The sequence below is a fragment of the Engystomops pustulosus genome, chromosome 3 (genome assembly GCF_040894005.1).
Source record: "Engystomops pustulosus chromosome 3, aEngPut4.maternal, whole genome shotgun sequence".
Taxonomy (NCBI): domain Eukaryota; kingdom Metazoa; phylum Chordata; class Amphibia; order Anura; family Leptodactylidae; genus Engystomops; species Engystomops pustulosus.
The window spans coordinates 28,503,647-28,520,531 of record NC_092413.1 but is presented as its reverse complement, the minus strand read 5'-3'; the positions used below and the strand labels follow the sequence as shown (position 1 = coordinate 28,520,531).

General features: G+C 41.3%; 1 protein-coding gene and 1 long non-coding RNA gene across 6 annotated transcripts in view; one reads left to right on the top strand and one right to left on the bottom strand.

The window, feature by feature from the left end:
- WDPCP (WD repeat containing planar cell polarity effector) overlaps nucleotides 1-16,885 on the top strand; it is a 217,873-nt gene that overhangs the window by 29,708 nt on the left and 171,280 nt on the right. For 4 of the 5 annotated variants that reach the window (XM_072140378.1, XM_072140379.1, XM_072140381.1 and 1 more), the window contains exons 4-6: nucleotides 2,619-2,669; nucleotides 15,477-15,547; nucleotides 15,818-15,877. In XM_072140378.1, coding sequence (XP_071996479.1) covers nucleotides 2,619-2,669; nucleotides 15,477-15,547; nucleotides 15,818-15,877 — 182 coding nt within the window. The remainder of the gene's footprint in view (nucleotides 1-2,618; nucleotides 2,670-15,476; nucleotides 15,548-15,817; nucleotides 15,878-16,885) is intronic. The other variant, XM_072140380.1, reaches the window with a different exon arrangement.
- On the bottom strand, nucleotides 5,321-15,867 carry LOC140121123 (uncharacterized). The gene is made up of 3 exons (XR_011854030.1): nucleotides 15,798-15,867; nucleotides 11,944-12,010; nucleotides 5,321-5,738 (listed from the first exon to the last, which is right to left on the bottom strand). It is a non-coding gene; the product is annotated as an uncharacterized lncRNA (long non-coding RNA).

Here is a 16,885-nt window from a genome sequence, read left to right as displayed (position 1 = left end):
CGTTGCAGGGTCCATCTTTTTCCTCTGCCTTTCTTCTTATTTAAGCAGTTTGTGTAACTCCGCTTTCTGTCCTGTATCCACTGACAGCAGAGAGATAAAGGAAATTGATAATGTATCTAATGACTTAACTATTTACAGACAGTCCCTGGATTGTCTTATCTCTTCAGAGAGCAGAATCTTCAACTGAAATATGCTCTAGGTATGGAAAGAGTTAATCATTAGCCTTCTAATCTGTGGACAGATATCAGAAGGCCTTAAAGGGAACCTGTCATCAGGAGCATGTCCCCATAGAGAATAGTGTGCACATTGCCAAAGTGATTTTATAATAAAGCTGGCTTTTTCAAATAAAAAGAAAAGTTGGGTCACCGTGAAGTGGTTGGTGGATCAAAATGTAACTAAGAACCTTGAGTTTGTTATATAATGTAGCCTAGCGGCAGTAGATGGTTGTGTGGATGTGCGGTCAGGTTCTTTTTCTCACCCCATGTTGGTTTAGTACATTCTATCCCTTCACTTATTTTGTGTTTTGCCTGGTACCAGCACTCCGCTCCATTCGACCCAGGTGCTTTTAAATTAGCAGGAGACTGCATATAGGGGCCGCCTACTTCCTCTCAGCTAGTGTCTGACACCACATGGAACAGTGAGTATTCAACACCTGTTCACACATGGTGAGCCTTTTTTCCTGTTCACATGGTGCGGTATTGCATGGCGTCCGCTGCTTCGGTGCTTGTGGGGACCCGGGGCCTATGCCTGCCAGTATGGGTGCTCGGAGGCAAACGGGTCTTGTTCCCTGCCAGTGCTGTGCTGCAGCGGTGGTGGATGTCATGTGATGCCGCACACAATAGCGTAGGGAGCCATTACAACAAGGTCACTGTGAAGTGTTTAGTGGGCTGATACAATTTGATCAAAATGTAACTAAGAACCTTGAGTTTGTTATATAATGTAGCCTAGCGGCAGTAGATCGTTGTGTGATGTGTGGATGTGCGGTCAGGTTCTTTTTCTCTCCCCATGTTAGATGAAAGTTTACCTTTCTCTCTGCAGAGCAATGTCCCATGGGAGTGGCCAGTGAGGAGCGGTTTCGCCCCTGCCGTTAAGAAACATCTCATACGCCTGTTTTCAATTTAAAAAAAACGCCCATTTCCCTCCTATTTGAAAAACGGGCAGCACTCCCAGATTTCAGGCCTGAGGAAGGTGTGCCATACATTTTTCACCTGAATTTCGACTGAAATCTGGGAGGGCTGTCTGTTTTTCCTATTTTTACATTAAGAGGTTTATTCCTGAAAACCCAAGGACCTGCACCCAGCCTCATTGGTCACACAGAGCCTTGGACTTTCACACTCCTATTTGAAATAGACACTTGGCAGATCGGTTTCCCGAGGGTGGAGGGGAAGACCGCTTTTCACTGGCCTCCCCACGGGACACTGCTCTGCAGAGAGAAAGGTAAACTTTCATTTAACTTTTCTTTTTAATGGAAAAAGACCGTATTTTGTATGGGGACTATTCTCAATGTGGACATGAGGAAGCCCGAAAAAAAAAAACTCCTGATGACAGGTTCCCTGTAAGATACACTGCTCACTGCAGGAGAAAAAAGACACAGGGAAGCTGATTCAATTACCTGCAATTTTCATTTCTGAAATATTTAGTTATGCATTACAAAATGGAAGTGCTGAATGTTTTTGACTGCCGCCTTTGGAGCTCAGAAGATCCCATATTTGATAATAGGGTCTCTTGGGCTTGGGTCGGGATGCACCTTTCAGGATCTGATCATATGGGATTTTGACAGAGTCTGCAAAGGAGACTTCTAATGTGGCCTCTGATGCAGATGTGAACAGAAGCTTAATCTGTTAAATCCCCTACTGTAAAATTATCCTGGTTATATCTTGGATTTGTCGCTAACCAAGGATCATGTTCCCCGCTCAATACTCCTTACATTACAGTAGTTTGCATTCGGAAGCACCAGTCCTGTCCTTGTCTTACCAGGGTTGTGGCAGGAAGGGAATACTTGGCTCCTGTGCCCATTTCTCTATTGCTGTTTGTGTGTTTTAAGGTCTCGTTGTGCAATGGGCATGTGGTGCCAATTCTCAACTTACACTCAAACATTGATTCACTTAGAAGTTGGCTGCTTTCTCCAAGTCTCTGTTCCGTGTTCTCCCTGTAGAGGGCATTACACGCTCATGAGTATGCAGCGTCTGGCTTCAGTCTTCTGCAGCCAGTATCTGAAATAGGCATTTCTGAAGTAAATGATCAATTTTCTTTATCTGATTAATTGGGTTAATCCTAGAAGTTTCACAAAGGGCCAAGAGGTCCCTACGGCTAAAGTTGCTCCTTGTTCCAGGCCGGAGCTGAGCAGAGGTTTGTGTGGGCATCCCTTGTCCTGTGTTTGCAACCACTAAGGTCTTGATGACAGACCGGCTCTGGATTCAGTTGCAGATCATTTTCGGATGTGATGAGATTGGAAACTCGGGATACTGACTCGCTCGCTGGTAGAGTTATGGCTTCGTTTGCAATGGATTCAGGGGTCACTTACTAAATCATCAGCCTTTATGAATACACATAAGACTTAAAAGGTGTCTATTGTTTCGCTTTTGTGTCGGTGACTATATTCCCTTATTTTCTTTCAGCTCCTCACCCGGAATATGGATACCTGGAGGAGAAGCAGCAGCTCTGTGAATGTAAGAACAAGTAGACAACAACATTCATCATGAATCATTGCCATAGCTTAAATTCCAGGCTTTTATAGCGAGTTCCCTCTCCTTCCCTATTGTCAATCTGCCTTTTTCCTCATGCTTTTACGTTTCGATGGCAGTTTTGCAATAGGCGACTTAATGAATGCGGTAGACTTTGGCGATATGTGGATACACCTATCTGGCATCCGTCTTGATAAGTAACCCATTTGTGTCTTTATCTTCAAAGGTTGCGTACATGTTGTTACAGATCCAGCAAGGATGGGTTTGTCATTTGGTGCAGCCCATTGTAATAGCATGGAGTGATAAAGAGGCTTTTACATAGGACTGCAGTCACACCTACTCGCAGTGTTTAAAAAAAAAAAAGCATCAGAGCATCTAACAGGGCTGGCTTTGCGTCTCTACAAAAGGGTGCAAAATAAAAGTTTGTTTAAAAAAATAGAAAATGCAAAAATTCTATCACTGGCCGCTTTCTATGGGCGTAAAACAATCCCAAGTCCGGGAAAATTTTAGCATCGCACTATTAGGAAGTAATAAAAAAAAAAAAAAAAAAAAAGCAAAGTGCAACAGTTAATGAATTAACAGCGCAAAATGATGGACACCTTAAAAAAAAGGTAATTGACAAGTGGAAATGTAATAGATGTCGTAAAACAATTGGCACCTAATAAAATGGACACAAGGAAAGTGATTGACGCATAGTAAAATAGTAGCTACATGTTAAAACTGTATTATCCACTTGCTTTGGAACCGTATATAGAGAGCATAAAACAAGGGTATTGTAAAATAGCCACAAAATTATGTAAAATACCTGATATTAAAATGTAAGCGATAAGTGTACACAATTGAATAATTAATATACGGATCTGGATATGTGGCAAACTGGGGCACACAATCTAAGGTGTCCTACCAAGATGCAAATATTTTTCTTTTTTTTAACGTATTTTATAGAAATAAAAAAATGTAAATTCATAAACATAAAAAATAGTAAATTGTTTGTGACCCATTTTGTTTTTTTTCCATCCCATTATCTTGTAGGACACTTGTAATTAATATAATTCATTAGTAATATTGTATGGTAACCACAACATGACATTGGGGGAGATTTATCCAAAGTGTCAAAGAGGGCAAAAGTATTCCGGCAAAACTACACAGAAGTTTATATAATGAAAGCTGAGCTGTGATTAGTTGCCCTGATCAATGAGAATTTTGCATTCCGTTTTTATATGTTATTTTCTAATTTGCTAAACAATCCAGGCGGTCCCCAGGTTATGTACAAGATAGGTTCTTTAGGTTTGTTCTTAAGTTGGCACAGTATATGTTATAATTGTAGTTCCTGACAAATTCTTTTCTATTGTCCCTGTGACAATTGGATTTTCAAAATGTTGTGCTGTCATGGCAAAAGCTTCATACAGACACCTTACAGCTGATCATTCATCCTGGAACTAAAGAAAGCATCCAGAGGTCACAGGGGCAGAGTGGTCCATCTGTAACTAGGGGTCATCCGTAATTCGGGAGTCGTTAAAGGGGTATTCTCGTCTGGACAGTCACATTCAGTTTCATTAAACTTCCATATATAAACATTTCTTCAATTGGATGTTATTAAAAAAAATGTTCCTGTGGGAAGATTATTTCTCATAAATGTAGTCATGTTGTCCCTTAGAAACGAGATGGCTTCCTCGGTTACGACCACGTCACATTTTGGCAGTGGTGGCCAGACATGCACTTTTGAGCCCTGCCTGACCACCAGGATTCAGCAATCTTTACCACAGGACGGCTGTGGTATATACAGTAACTCCTGGACATTTCTTATACAAAAACTTTTTGTTTCTTAGTGCAATCCCTCCAGCAGAGGTGGTCGTATCCGAGGGGTAAGTCCTGTTTCTAAGGGACCATATCACTACATTTATGAGAAATTATCTTCACACAGGAACATTTTTTTAATAACATCTAATTGAAGAAATGTTTATATATGGAACATTAATGAAACTGAATGTGAATGCCCAGACGAGAATACCCCTTTAAGTCATGGACCACCTGTACTACTAATAATAAATATTTACAATTTCTAACGCTTCCTAAACTCCAGACACAGTAATTATGCATTTTACTCTATAAAAGATAATGTATCGGTAATATATTCTTTGTAAACATTTTATTTTGGATTCCAAAGATTTGGATTTGCAATTCCATGGATTTGTTTCAATATTATTAGTATTATAAATAATGAATTATATATTAGAATCCACTTGTTGATATAACACTGGATTCTCTGGTGTGTAAAGGTGCAGCAGATATTTTTTCAATGGAGATTAGGATTTTATGATGGATTTGAAGCAGGTGTGATCCATGCATTATACATCTGTGCTGAAAAAAATCTATACAATTGCTACTCTTAAATTGCGATGGACTAGCGTAGTAATAGTAACATATAATAATAATATTTGTATAGCGCCGCCATCATATTCCGTAACGCTTTACAAATCATACATTTATTTTATCCACACTAAAAGTCTGTAACTGCTATAGACAATACTACAAGAAGTTTGGGAAAAATAAGTATTTTTATTATGATTTTTGCTTTACACAATATGCATAGTATATACTTCAAAAATAATAATACAGAGTATAAACTACTAGCTCACAATACACAACAGATCTTCACCCGCCAGCACAGAAAAGTACAGGGACACAAACTGCAAAAACAAGAAAGCCTGCCGAGCCGACGGAGAGTAGCGGGGCCTCTTATAAGATGTATCAGGTGACACTCTCGGCTTTGTAGTGTAGGTGAACAGCCCGGCCTACCCCTTGTGATGCACTGCTCCCACCATACTGATTCATTCTTTTACAAGAGATTTTCAGTTGTTGTTTTTTTTCCGTCTTTCTTGTTCTACCGCTGAGGACTGCAGTCCTGCTCTAATCTTTCCTTTAATGGAGATTCCAAACTCCTTAGGTATGGCAATAAGACCTCAACAATCTGTAGCAGGATTTTTATCACACTGTTCTGCTTCAGTAAGGAGTATCAAGGCGAGCGCGGAAAACAAATTGCACCCGGCGAAGCTAAGAAAAAAAAAAAAATCCAGTTAATTTTACTGTCGTATTTCCGTGGCACACATAGGGTATTATGTGTGTATAATATATATATATATACACAAGCGGTTGGTCCCCTAGTTAAGAACACCCAACTTATAGACGACCCTTAGTTACAGTTACAAACATACCTTTTGGATTTTGGTAATTTACTTACTTTAGCCTTTAGCTACAATAAACGACTATAACAGTTATCAAATTGTCTGCAATGAAGCTTTATTGTTAATCCTGGTTTTTATGGCAATCCAGTATTTTTAAAATCCAATTGTCACAGAGACCAAAAAAATTTGGCAGAAGCTACAATTATATATACGGTAGTTGCGACTTACATACAGATTCATACAAAAACTTAAGAACAAGCCTACAGATCCTATTTTGTACGTAACCCTGGGACTGCCTGTATATTTATATAATCTGCAGAGATTTTTATGGCCTTTATCCGTTCTCGTTTTCTTGCAGTGATATTTGCCGTTTTATGTTTAGATCCACTGAGGACTTTGTAAAAAGAGTTGTCCGCTAAAGAAAGTCAATTTATTAATACTAACCATTACTCTCACAACTTTTATTCCCGAGACTCTTCTATGGGTGAGTTGGCGGACTGGATGTGGTACCTGGAAGCCCTAGTGTCAGTCTAAGCTGTAATCCTTTTTTTTTTTTCACATGTATTTTTATTGGTTTTGTTGTTAATTATCGGCTAAATGAAAAAAAGGAATTTTTGCCATTGTTACTTATTATCATTTACTGATCGCTATAAACACAGGTCCCATTAACACCTGTAAAGTTTTCATTGACGCTTGTATAGGCAATTTTGCCCTATCAATCTGTGCCGCAAGCTGCAGCTGCTTTCCCCAATAGAAGGTCATGTGACCGGAGCGGTCCAGTATTGACCTTGTATAGTGGCCAGAAGCTTTGGCAGGGAGGAGCCCTGCCTGTTCTCATGTCACTCTACACACATGCACACAGAGCTATTGGCAGGATTTTGTACCGTGACTGTACTGTCCCCTGTCCCAGCAGCCCCCGAGCACTCATACTAGCGCTGTGCCTGCAGAGGGATCCTGTGACATCACTGATATGACGTCACAGGGATCCCCTAAACGGAGAATGCAGAGAAGATGCAATGTGCGGTGTCAGCCATAGTCTGGTCTGGGGAGGTCGGCATCGGCCAGCTGTAGTCTGGTCTGGGGAGTTGAAGTTGCCAAAGAAGTGTAAAACGTTTGGGTGCCCCTTATTTAAAACATGATGTGATGCTGAAAGGACATCTACCACCCAGGATCAAGAACTGTAAATCAAGCACACTGACATACTTCTGTGTGCCCCCTCTGGCAGGATCTTCTCTTCTTTTAGCTTCTTATGCCCTGGGTTTTAAGAATAAAAGGCCTAAATTAGCCTAAGGTTCTCTAGTCTCCGTTAATACCTATTTGCATAATTTTAAAACTGTTTTTCTGTTAAGACCTGGGATTAAGAAGCTTAAAGAAGAGCAGATCCTGCCAGAGGAGGCACACACCTGTATGTCAGTGTGTCTGGTTTACAGTCATTGATCCTGGTGGTAGATGTCTTTTCAGCATCAAATCATGTTTTAAGCAAACACTGTCTGTAATTTTCTTGTATAAATATCAGCCTTTTAACATTTTTATGTTTATAAGTTACTTATTTGTATTAGTGAAAATTTCATACTCCTCGTTGCCTAAAAAAAAAACCTTAAAAATGGTAAGAGAAGCATTTATTACCCTTCTGGAAAAATGTTAGCGCGACTTCTAGTCGTGGTTGTGGTAATAGAAAACTATTTCACTAAAAAATAAATACCAAAAGTATTTACTTTTTTTTTCATCAAAAAGCCTATAATATATTGAAATACAGAGAGAGATCTTTATATACCAGTACATTTTGCAAGTAAAAATAACAAAATGTTTTTGAGGTTTTTATTTAAACCTCTCCGGGATAGCAGATGAGCCTCTGGTGCAACACATCTAAGGTTTTAGACCTTGCTGGAGCAAAAGACAAGAACAGTCAGAGAATTTTTAGTGAATAAGCCGACTGCCGCAACACTCCGAGCCGGTGCCATAGTTTGCGGCTTTGGTAGTGAGCAGATGCTCAAATGCCAGTGACATGCGGTGTATTGTTTGCAGTTTGAAGTGTATGGGCAGGTAGGTTTAATAGTAAAAGATCTTCTAGAAATGTATTTTGGCCATTTTACACTCCTAGTCATCATCACAATGCTGCCCTATGGGGAATTGCTGTTAATGCAGTTCTCAAACACATAAGCAATCATGTGCCACAGGTAAAGTAACTCCACCCAGCCGCACCCCTTCCTGTATAATCCTATTAACATGGTGGCCAGTGAGGTATAAAAAGGTTGGCTAAATCTGACAACTACTTTCTAAAGGATTTTGTTTTTAAGTTTATCCATAGTAACTAGTTTATCCTAAAGGTACTGGATGTTCACCAAAGTGCACTATGCTTTCTACTGGTCACAAAACCAGCTTGTATTTTAAGTCCTAGGATTCTCGTATTGGCCTTCATGATAAATTATCAATATAAAATATAACAATTAAACACATTAAAAAGTAAAACTTCAAAATTACATCAAAGTAGAGGTTTACGCACAAATAGGGATGTAAAAATAAGTCGAAGTGAGCAGGTTTATATACAACACAATACACAAAATCAACAAGAATTTACATTTCCAAAAAATGCTAAAAAAAAAGTCATACGCTAGTGTAATCCGCAAATTTAATTAAAACAATACATAACACACAAGTAAAAGGCTGCAATACTGTAAAAATATATATATATTTTTAGAAAGTACAGCCAATCATGTATACAAAAATAACTTTTTACTTGTACCTACAACCACCTTCATGCAACTTTGCATCAGTGGGGCACATTTACTTACCCATCCCATGCGCGATCGCCGCTGTGCGTTGTCCGACGATCATGGACTCCAGCTCCATTCACTAAGATTGTGCGCCCGATATCCTGCATGTGTCGCTTCCTCGCTCAGGTCCGCCGGAGTTAACCATCTTCTTCTGGTGCATGTAAGTGCATGGCTTGCGACACAAATTCAAATGTTAAATCCCGCGCTTAGTCCGAATCCGTCGGATCGTCCGACGGCTCACCCCCAATTTGTGTCGCATGAAAGCCGACGGCAAAATCCGATCATGAGCACCACAATCCCTTTTTAAATGCGGCCCAAAACGGTAATTGTTGGAATATCCGACGTTTGTGCGGTGCGCGGACCCTTAGTAAATGAGCCCCAGTGTGTGATAAAATGCGAACATTACATGAAAATGAAAAATGTTCACTAAAATATGTACAAGTCCAGATTACTTTTAGAAACACTAAGATGTGAGGAGTTCATACATACACCACATGTGTATATTCCCCAAAATATACAGCAAAGGGAATGTTAAATCCGTGCAGTGTGCTAAACAATTACACTCACTGATATTTTATTGTACATGCCCTTACACATCAGAAACCAAATTAAAAAACTACTCCCACTCCACAGTCCTTTTTTTCTGTTCACTCTAGCAGTGCTTGAGATAAATGTGTACATTCCTTCCCAGTGCCTTGCTCCTCTGATCTGTAGCAGAGGAGCTTCACTACTGAGCATGTACAGAAAGGGCAGCATTTATCTCCCCGACAGGCCACATCAATCCATAAGTTACAGTCTGCACCATGCTGAAAGTCCAATGAGCACTTCTATAACTGATGTAAGTATTCATTGGTGCAAGAGTGCAGCTGAGAAATTCTCACTGCTCCTGAGTCCTCTTCTGCTACTCCACTCTTCTTGACTCCCCCACTGGTTGTACGCATATAGGTCTGAACCCATTTCAGAGCGCCCTCAGGAGAGGACCCGGGAGGGGTAAATACTTGTCAGTTGTACTGTACTGCTCCCATCTCATGGCACAGCTCTGATCTGGATACTGATACCACTGCATACAGCCAGCATAAGAAACACAGAGCAGAGCTGTACATGGCGGACTCTATGTACATGTTCAAGAGAGGCCTGGATGCCTTTCTGGAGAGAAAAAATATCACGGGTTATGGGGATAAAACATTTATTTAATTCTTAAAGGTTGGACTTGTGTCTTTTTCCTGCCTTATATACTATGATACTATGGAGGAGAAGAGGAGCCAAGTAAGGAGAGGATTTATTACATTTTTTAATTTTTTTTTTGTCTTCTCTGGGGTATTGTTAATTGTATGCTTTGGTGGTTTCCAGCATTGTTTTTTTTTTTGGTAATAATGTCTGCTGTGGGGTCTTCAGATAAAGTTTTTTTCTGCTCTTGGGGCTCTCCAGTATTTGTCTGCTCTGAGAGTCTCCAGTATTAGTAAATTTATGCTCTTGGGGGTCTCCAGTATTTTAAAGGAAATCTACTAGTTAATAAAAGTAAAAAACACCTACACATTCTCACTTGTCCTCCTCTTCATCCCGATCCTGACGCTTGTCAGGATCCTGAAATAAGATTTATTTAATCTGGACAGTCTTTTTTTTTTTTTTTTATAAGACAAGTGCCGGATCTTGTGGTCTTGTGTCCCAAACCGCCCTGACAGTTCCTATTTAAAGCTGAGCAGTATGACAGTATGGACCTTGGACCAATAAATGTTGTTCATTTCTGGCCTAAAACCTTATATTAGGAATAGAACAGACATTTAAAGGAAATTTAGAATTTTTTATATGTTATTATATGTGTGTGGAGTCGGGCTTGGTCCATTTTATCACAACTCCGACTCCACAGCCCTGGTAAGAATGCGATAACATGGGTATAAATAATAGTTGTTCAGAAATGTATATGTGTTTTGTGTTACATGCTAATTTTTGTGAATGTCCTGGGTAGGATAGGGTTAATGCTATATATATATATATACACTCAAATATAAGCTCTGTTTTTATTAGCACAAAAAAAAAAAAAAAAAAAATCTGCTGAAGAAAACCTAACTCTGCTTATACTTGAGTTTCAAAAAAAAAAAAACCCTCTGTACTCACCTTTCTGACACCCCTCGCAGGTCCTCATATTTATTCGGCTGCTCCTGCACCATCTCCAACTTCCTGCAGGCTGAAGGAGGCTATTGATTTAACTTTCAATATTTAGAGTGTATTCCCTTGATGTTTTAGTTCTGTAAGAAGTTTAGACTATCCAGGGACTGTCTTTTAATAGGAACCATATTGTGCTCCTTTATCTCTCAGCTGTCAGTGTATACAGGACAGAAATCTGATTTACATAAACTATTAAAGAAATATGTTCCTGTGTCTTCCTTTTCCCCTACCTTTCTTCCTCATTTAAAGGACATCTACCGTAAGGATGAAGGGTGTGTGCCACCTCTGGCAGGTTATGCTCTTATTTTAGCTTCTTATTCTTATTCCTGTGTTTTTTTTTTTTTTTAAAGGCTTTTACAATTATGCAGCCCCCTCTGGCTCATTTTCATACATTAAAGCCTTTTTTTCCCTTAAAAACAATGGCATAAGAAGGTTAATGAACAGTAGATCCTGCCAGAGGGGGTACACACCAATATGTCAGTGTGCTTGGTGTACAATCCTTCATCCTGGTGGTAGATGTCCTTTAAGCAAAGTGTAATAAATAGTTTATTTTTATTATCTGCATGGAACCAATTCTCATTTTATCAATAGGAGGAACAGGCTCGCCTTAGGGGGAAACTTTCCATTGCCCCTTGTGGGAGCCAACTGCCTGGGTTACAAATTTTGGAGTAGGTCTGATTCCTGCCCTTTTTGCTGCCTGGGCCGTCCAGTATATAAAAGTCTATATTTTTCCAGCATTCACATGTCCATCACAACGTATACTATCTCTGTGATCTGTATGTTGAGTTTTAGAACCAGGAGAGTCTTCCTTAAGACCAACTAGCAGGCTTATACTTTTGATACTATGAACTTCATCACAGCAAATTCCTTTGCTTAGAAGTCTCCGCTTATCCACTTACCTTGGACATAAAGGGATAGTAATTCCAGGTATCTGGAAATAATTGGTTCTTGGAAGATCATAGGTCACATGTTATGTCAGATAAGGCACAGCAGCCATAGACCATACTGCCATATTACTGTGGATTTTGCCTCATCCCTTACCAGCGTCTCTGACACCGTCACAGAATAACATAATATACAGTTACACCAAATAAGTAAATAAAATAAATATGACATAAGAGGAAAATAAAATACCTGACTGTAGCCCAAATTTTTTGCAACGTTTTCATACTTTCAATTCATGGCAATTGGAGAGCCTCATCTGCAAAAAGATAATACGATCAGCACCAAAAATCACAGTGCAGCAAACTTGGTCTCCCCAGAAGCACCACAAGTCCAGTTGCTCCACTGCTTCCCAAATTTAGCCACATCTCCTCTCTTTACATACACCTTTAGCTCCAACCAAATGGCATCCCTGTATCTAGCCAATATCTGGCATTGGATCTTCTTATTTGATACAACACTTTTGCCGCCACCAATTGTTCATTCTATGGGACCTTGAAAAGCCGACATAACCCAGACGTACACTTTCATATCACTGGAACGCCCACACCAAACACTTCATCAACCAACTGCAGACCCTTTCTCCGCAATATATCCAGCTTGCTGCATAAGCAAAACCTATGCATGTCATCGGCATCAGCGCAGACAACAAGCACCCCCTCTAAACCCCATCTTCTCAACCTTTGCATCCCATTTCTGCCTAACTGCAGCCATCAGATCAGACATCAGTAGCTTGCACTCCTTTTCCCAGACCCCAATGAAAGGACATAATCTCAGGACCCAACTGGGTGCATTATCTGCAAAAATTGAAAAAACGGTGAACGGGGAAAACTGAACTCCAGAATACCTCTCTAGAAGTGCCATAAATAATACCAGAAGGCAGCATATCTTTCAAGAAGCGGCAGCTCACAGGGCAGCTCACCAAATCTCCCCATACGTTCCTGAATAATACTACAGGGCAACTTACAATAGCTCCCCAGAGGTTCACAGGCAGCTCACCATACCACCCCATAAGTGCCTGAATGATACCGCAGAGCACAATACCTTCCTAAAAGTGCCAGAATTACACCACAGAGAATGCTCCCCATACCTCCCCAGAAGCACCATTCTAATACTACAGTACAGATCATAATACCTCCTCAGAAGTGACCGACATTACTTTAGGGCAGCTCACCATACCTCTCCAGAAGAGCCAGACAAATACCAAAGGACAGCTTGCACTACCTCCCCTGAAGCAACAGACGAATATCAGTGCTCCCTAAAATCATAAATAACACAGTGCACCCCCACTAGCGACTTTATTTCCTGCTTATCATGCTTTCACCATTGACAGCAGCAGCCTTCTACACCAGACCAAGCTTCCTAACCAGCTACAAAACTTCTACCATTCCCATGCAGACTGCTACAGACATTAAAGGGCACCTACCACCACGAATCTACCTATAAAGGTAGATCGGGTGGTAGGTGGATGTATGGGACGTGAGGATAGCCCTTTTTAGAGCTAATCCTCACGTCCCCGCTAGCGTAGCATAAACTTTATTGCCCTAATATGTAAATTTTATTAAGCGGCTACTGGGGCGTGGAGTAGCCGGACACGAGGCTACACGGCGCGGCTACTCCACGCCCCAGTAGCCGCTTTCCCCCGCCTACCCTGTGATCTTCGGCAGTAACTCCGGCCTCGTTCCCGAGATCGCGCATCCTCGGGCCTGCGCTCTGGTATAGGTATGCAGAGCGCAGGCCCGAGGATGCGCGATCTCGGGAACGAGGCCGGAGTTACTGCGCATGCGCAGAACTCCGGCTTCTCGGACGAGGGTGCGCAGCTGCCAGGAGCTGGGCGCCGAAGATCACAGGGTAGGCGGAGGAAAGCGGCTACTGGGGCGTGGAGTAGCCGCGCCGTGTAGCCTCGTGTCCGGCTACTCCACGCCCCAGTAGCCGCTTAATAAAATTTACATATTAGGGCAATAAAGTTTATGCTACGCTAGCGGGGACGTGAGGATTAGCTCTAAAAAGGGCTATCCTCACGTCCCATACATCCACCTACCACCCGATCTACCTTTATAGGTAAATTCGTGGTGGTAGGTTCCCTTTAAGTCTCAGGAGATTATTACAGATTTATATCTTATCTACTCCGCATTGTGTCCAACCTGCCTCTGGTTTGAGGACCTGCTCCTATGGTCCTGTTACTGTATTGTGCAGGTCCATTACTCTTTATGGCAATGGTTCCTATTCTGATAATAAGGGGTCATACTATTGGTGTAGAGTTTGCTTCAGAGTTCCTGCTTTGTGCACATGTAAGCAGTTATTTATAGTTGAAACCAGAAGACGCATATCCACACAGAATAAACCTTTCCCGTTTTAGGTCAATTCCGATTATCAACAATTTTTTAAAAATATTTTTAAATGCCAGAATAATGAGGGAGAGGGAGAAAGTCAAAAGTTTACATGCATTTCATTAGTATTTGGTGCCATTGCCCTTAAACTGTGTGACTTGGGTGAAAAGTTTTGGATCCCCTACATTTTTTATGTTATGGAGATCAGGATTTTGTGATGTCACACGGTCTTTTGATTTTGACCAGAACGGGTGTTAAGTCATTCCATTATACCTTGAGGGTGCGCCACTTGTGGCACTTAGATTGCGTTAACAAACGCAATCCAAATGCCTGGATTCAATGCCTGGATTCACTCTTCGTCCTGGTACTGTGAGTGCTGATCTTGCTACACAAATTTTTTCCGAAACTGTCGGGTTGTCTGACGGCCACGCCCCCGATTTCTGTCGCGTGAAAGCTGGCGCTGATGTGACACAATCCGATCGCGTTCGCCAAAATACTGGGGCAGTTCGGAGCAAATCGGAAATATTCGGGAAACCCGACAAAAGTGCGGCATGCGTACATTTAGTAAATGAGCCCCTTTGTGTTTTCATTGAAACGCATGCGACCGATAGCAAACACACTGGGTGCTGGTTACCAATCGCATGTATTTCAATGAAAACGCATATGCCAGTGGTGGTGAACCTGTGGCACGGGTGCTAGATGTGGCACTCAGAGCCCTCTCTGTGGGCACCCAAGCCATCAAGTGCCACCGGACAGGACTCTCTTCAAGATATGCTGCTCTTGGCTCTATTTTGAAGCGGCACATCCTTGGCTGCTTGGAACTACAGTAAGACTGATAAGATATGGAAATGGACGGATTATCTTCGGAGGTACCCATGCTTGCCCCACGTTTTTTCCCGTACAGGCTTACCCAAGAGAGAAGCCAGAATGATCGTCCAAATTTCCTCTTCTTTTTCAACTGTATTGTTGTCGTCAAGAGGTCTTAACGTTTGAAAGCTTTGAACATGTAGCGATAACTTATTGGTTAAGTTGCTGCATTGTCACTGAATTGATCAAAACGCCTTTCAAGCCATACATGCTTTTGGATGCGTTGGCAGTACGTTTTAAAACATAATGAAAACGCATCCAATACGCATCTTGTGTACATCGCCTTAGAGAGTTTTGCTGCAGTGTAAAAAAATTGAGTTGTCACAAAGCTTAAAGGGATTGTTTGTTTATTTTCAAGAACCCCTCAAAATATGCCCTAATAGAGCATATGGACTCCATGGGGAAGGGGTCTACACTACATATATATAATATTTGAACAACTTATGAAGGTGTATGTTCTGTATAACTAGTCCACGCTCTGCGTCCGCCGGTTTTTTAATTATTGTTATTTTCTTTTCCTTTGTGAAGCACGAGGCATCCCCTGGGTATTGAAGAACAAGCGTCCAGAAAAGCTACGAGACAATCTCATGGAGCTGGAGGTACGGGGGTATATTTTTTTTGAGAAAGTTACAAGAATGGCAACAAACAATCCTCCTTTCACGCACCTTTCAGCAGCTTTAATTTTCATAAAGGATCAGGCATCAGAGTGATGATAACAGCGCTTTTGTCTGGAGAACTGTTCTAAAACAGTTGCATCTTTGTTTATGCGGCCCGCTAATCTCCGCCTGCCTGAAAAGCTGAAGCACTTTAACCAGCGCTAGCAATGTACACAGCCCACTCTCTACTCACTGTTTTCTCTTGTCCTCCAGGAGCTGATGCAGAGCAGTGAGTGTGTGCTCAGCAAATGGAAGAACAAATATGTCTGTCAGGTAAAATGTTTTGACATGCCCTTCCTCTCCTCCGTCAATGAAAGTCTTATTCACGGAGCAAAGTTTTTTTGTCTTATTATGTAAACCCCTCTTCCAAAAACAGAAATATTTTGTCGCAATTTTTTTTTTTGGCTTCCTTGTTAATTGTGAAATGTTGACACTGAAAGCAGTTTTAGTGTCGAGCAAAAAAAAATAAAAAAACTCCCATTCATTTCTGTAGAGCTGCACATCCCAGCGTATCCTAACAAGATGGAAATTAAAGGGAATAATAAGCTATAACTCCGGTATAACATCCAAGGGCCATGTCTCCCTGTAGATTGTGGGACGGCTGCTTTCAGGAAGTGAAATAATATGGCACTCGTGCATTCCAAAATCTTTGTCTGAGATTATTTCCTTGCATACAGTGTTTTAATTGTGTTTGGAAATGCTTTGGCCTTAATGTTTTATAGTGTTAACACACTACAAGGTGTTGACACTTTGTAAACACAATCAGGCCAAAATACTCCCTTTGAATTTACAAACACAATTCAAACGCAAATTGTGAGATCACAGTCCCCATTACCCATGTATTACTTTGATGCTAAATTTGTACGCTGGTTTCGGTATATGTCTTCTCTGGGGTCTCCAGTACAGGTGGTCCCCTACTTAAGGAGACTCGACTTACAGACGTCCCCTAGTTACAGATGCACCCCTCTGCCCACTGTGACCTCTGGCGAATATCTCTGGCTACTTTACTTTAGTCAAAAGCTGCAATGATCAGCTGTGAAGTGTCTGTAATGTGTCTGTAATTAAGTTCTATTGATAATTCTTGGTCCCATGATGGCATAATGGGGCACATTTACTTACCCGGTCCAGTCGCGATCCAGCGGCGGGTTCTCCGGCGCTGATTCGGGTTCTGCCGGGATTCACTAAGGTCCGTGCGCCGATATTCACCAGGTGTCGCTGCTGCGCCGAGGTCCGCCGGAGTTCACCTGCTTTTTTCTGGTGTATGTGAGTGCTTGATCTTGC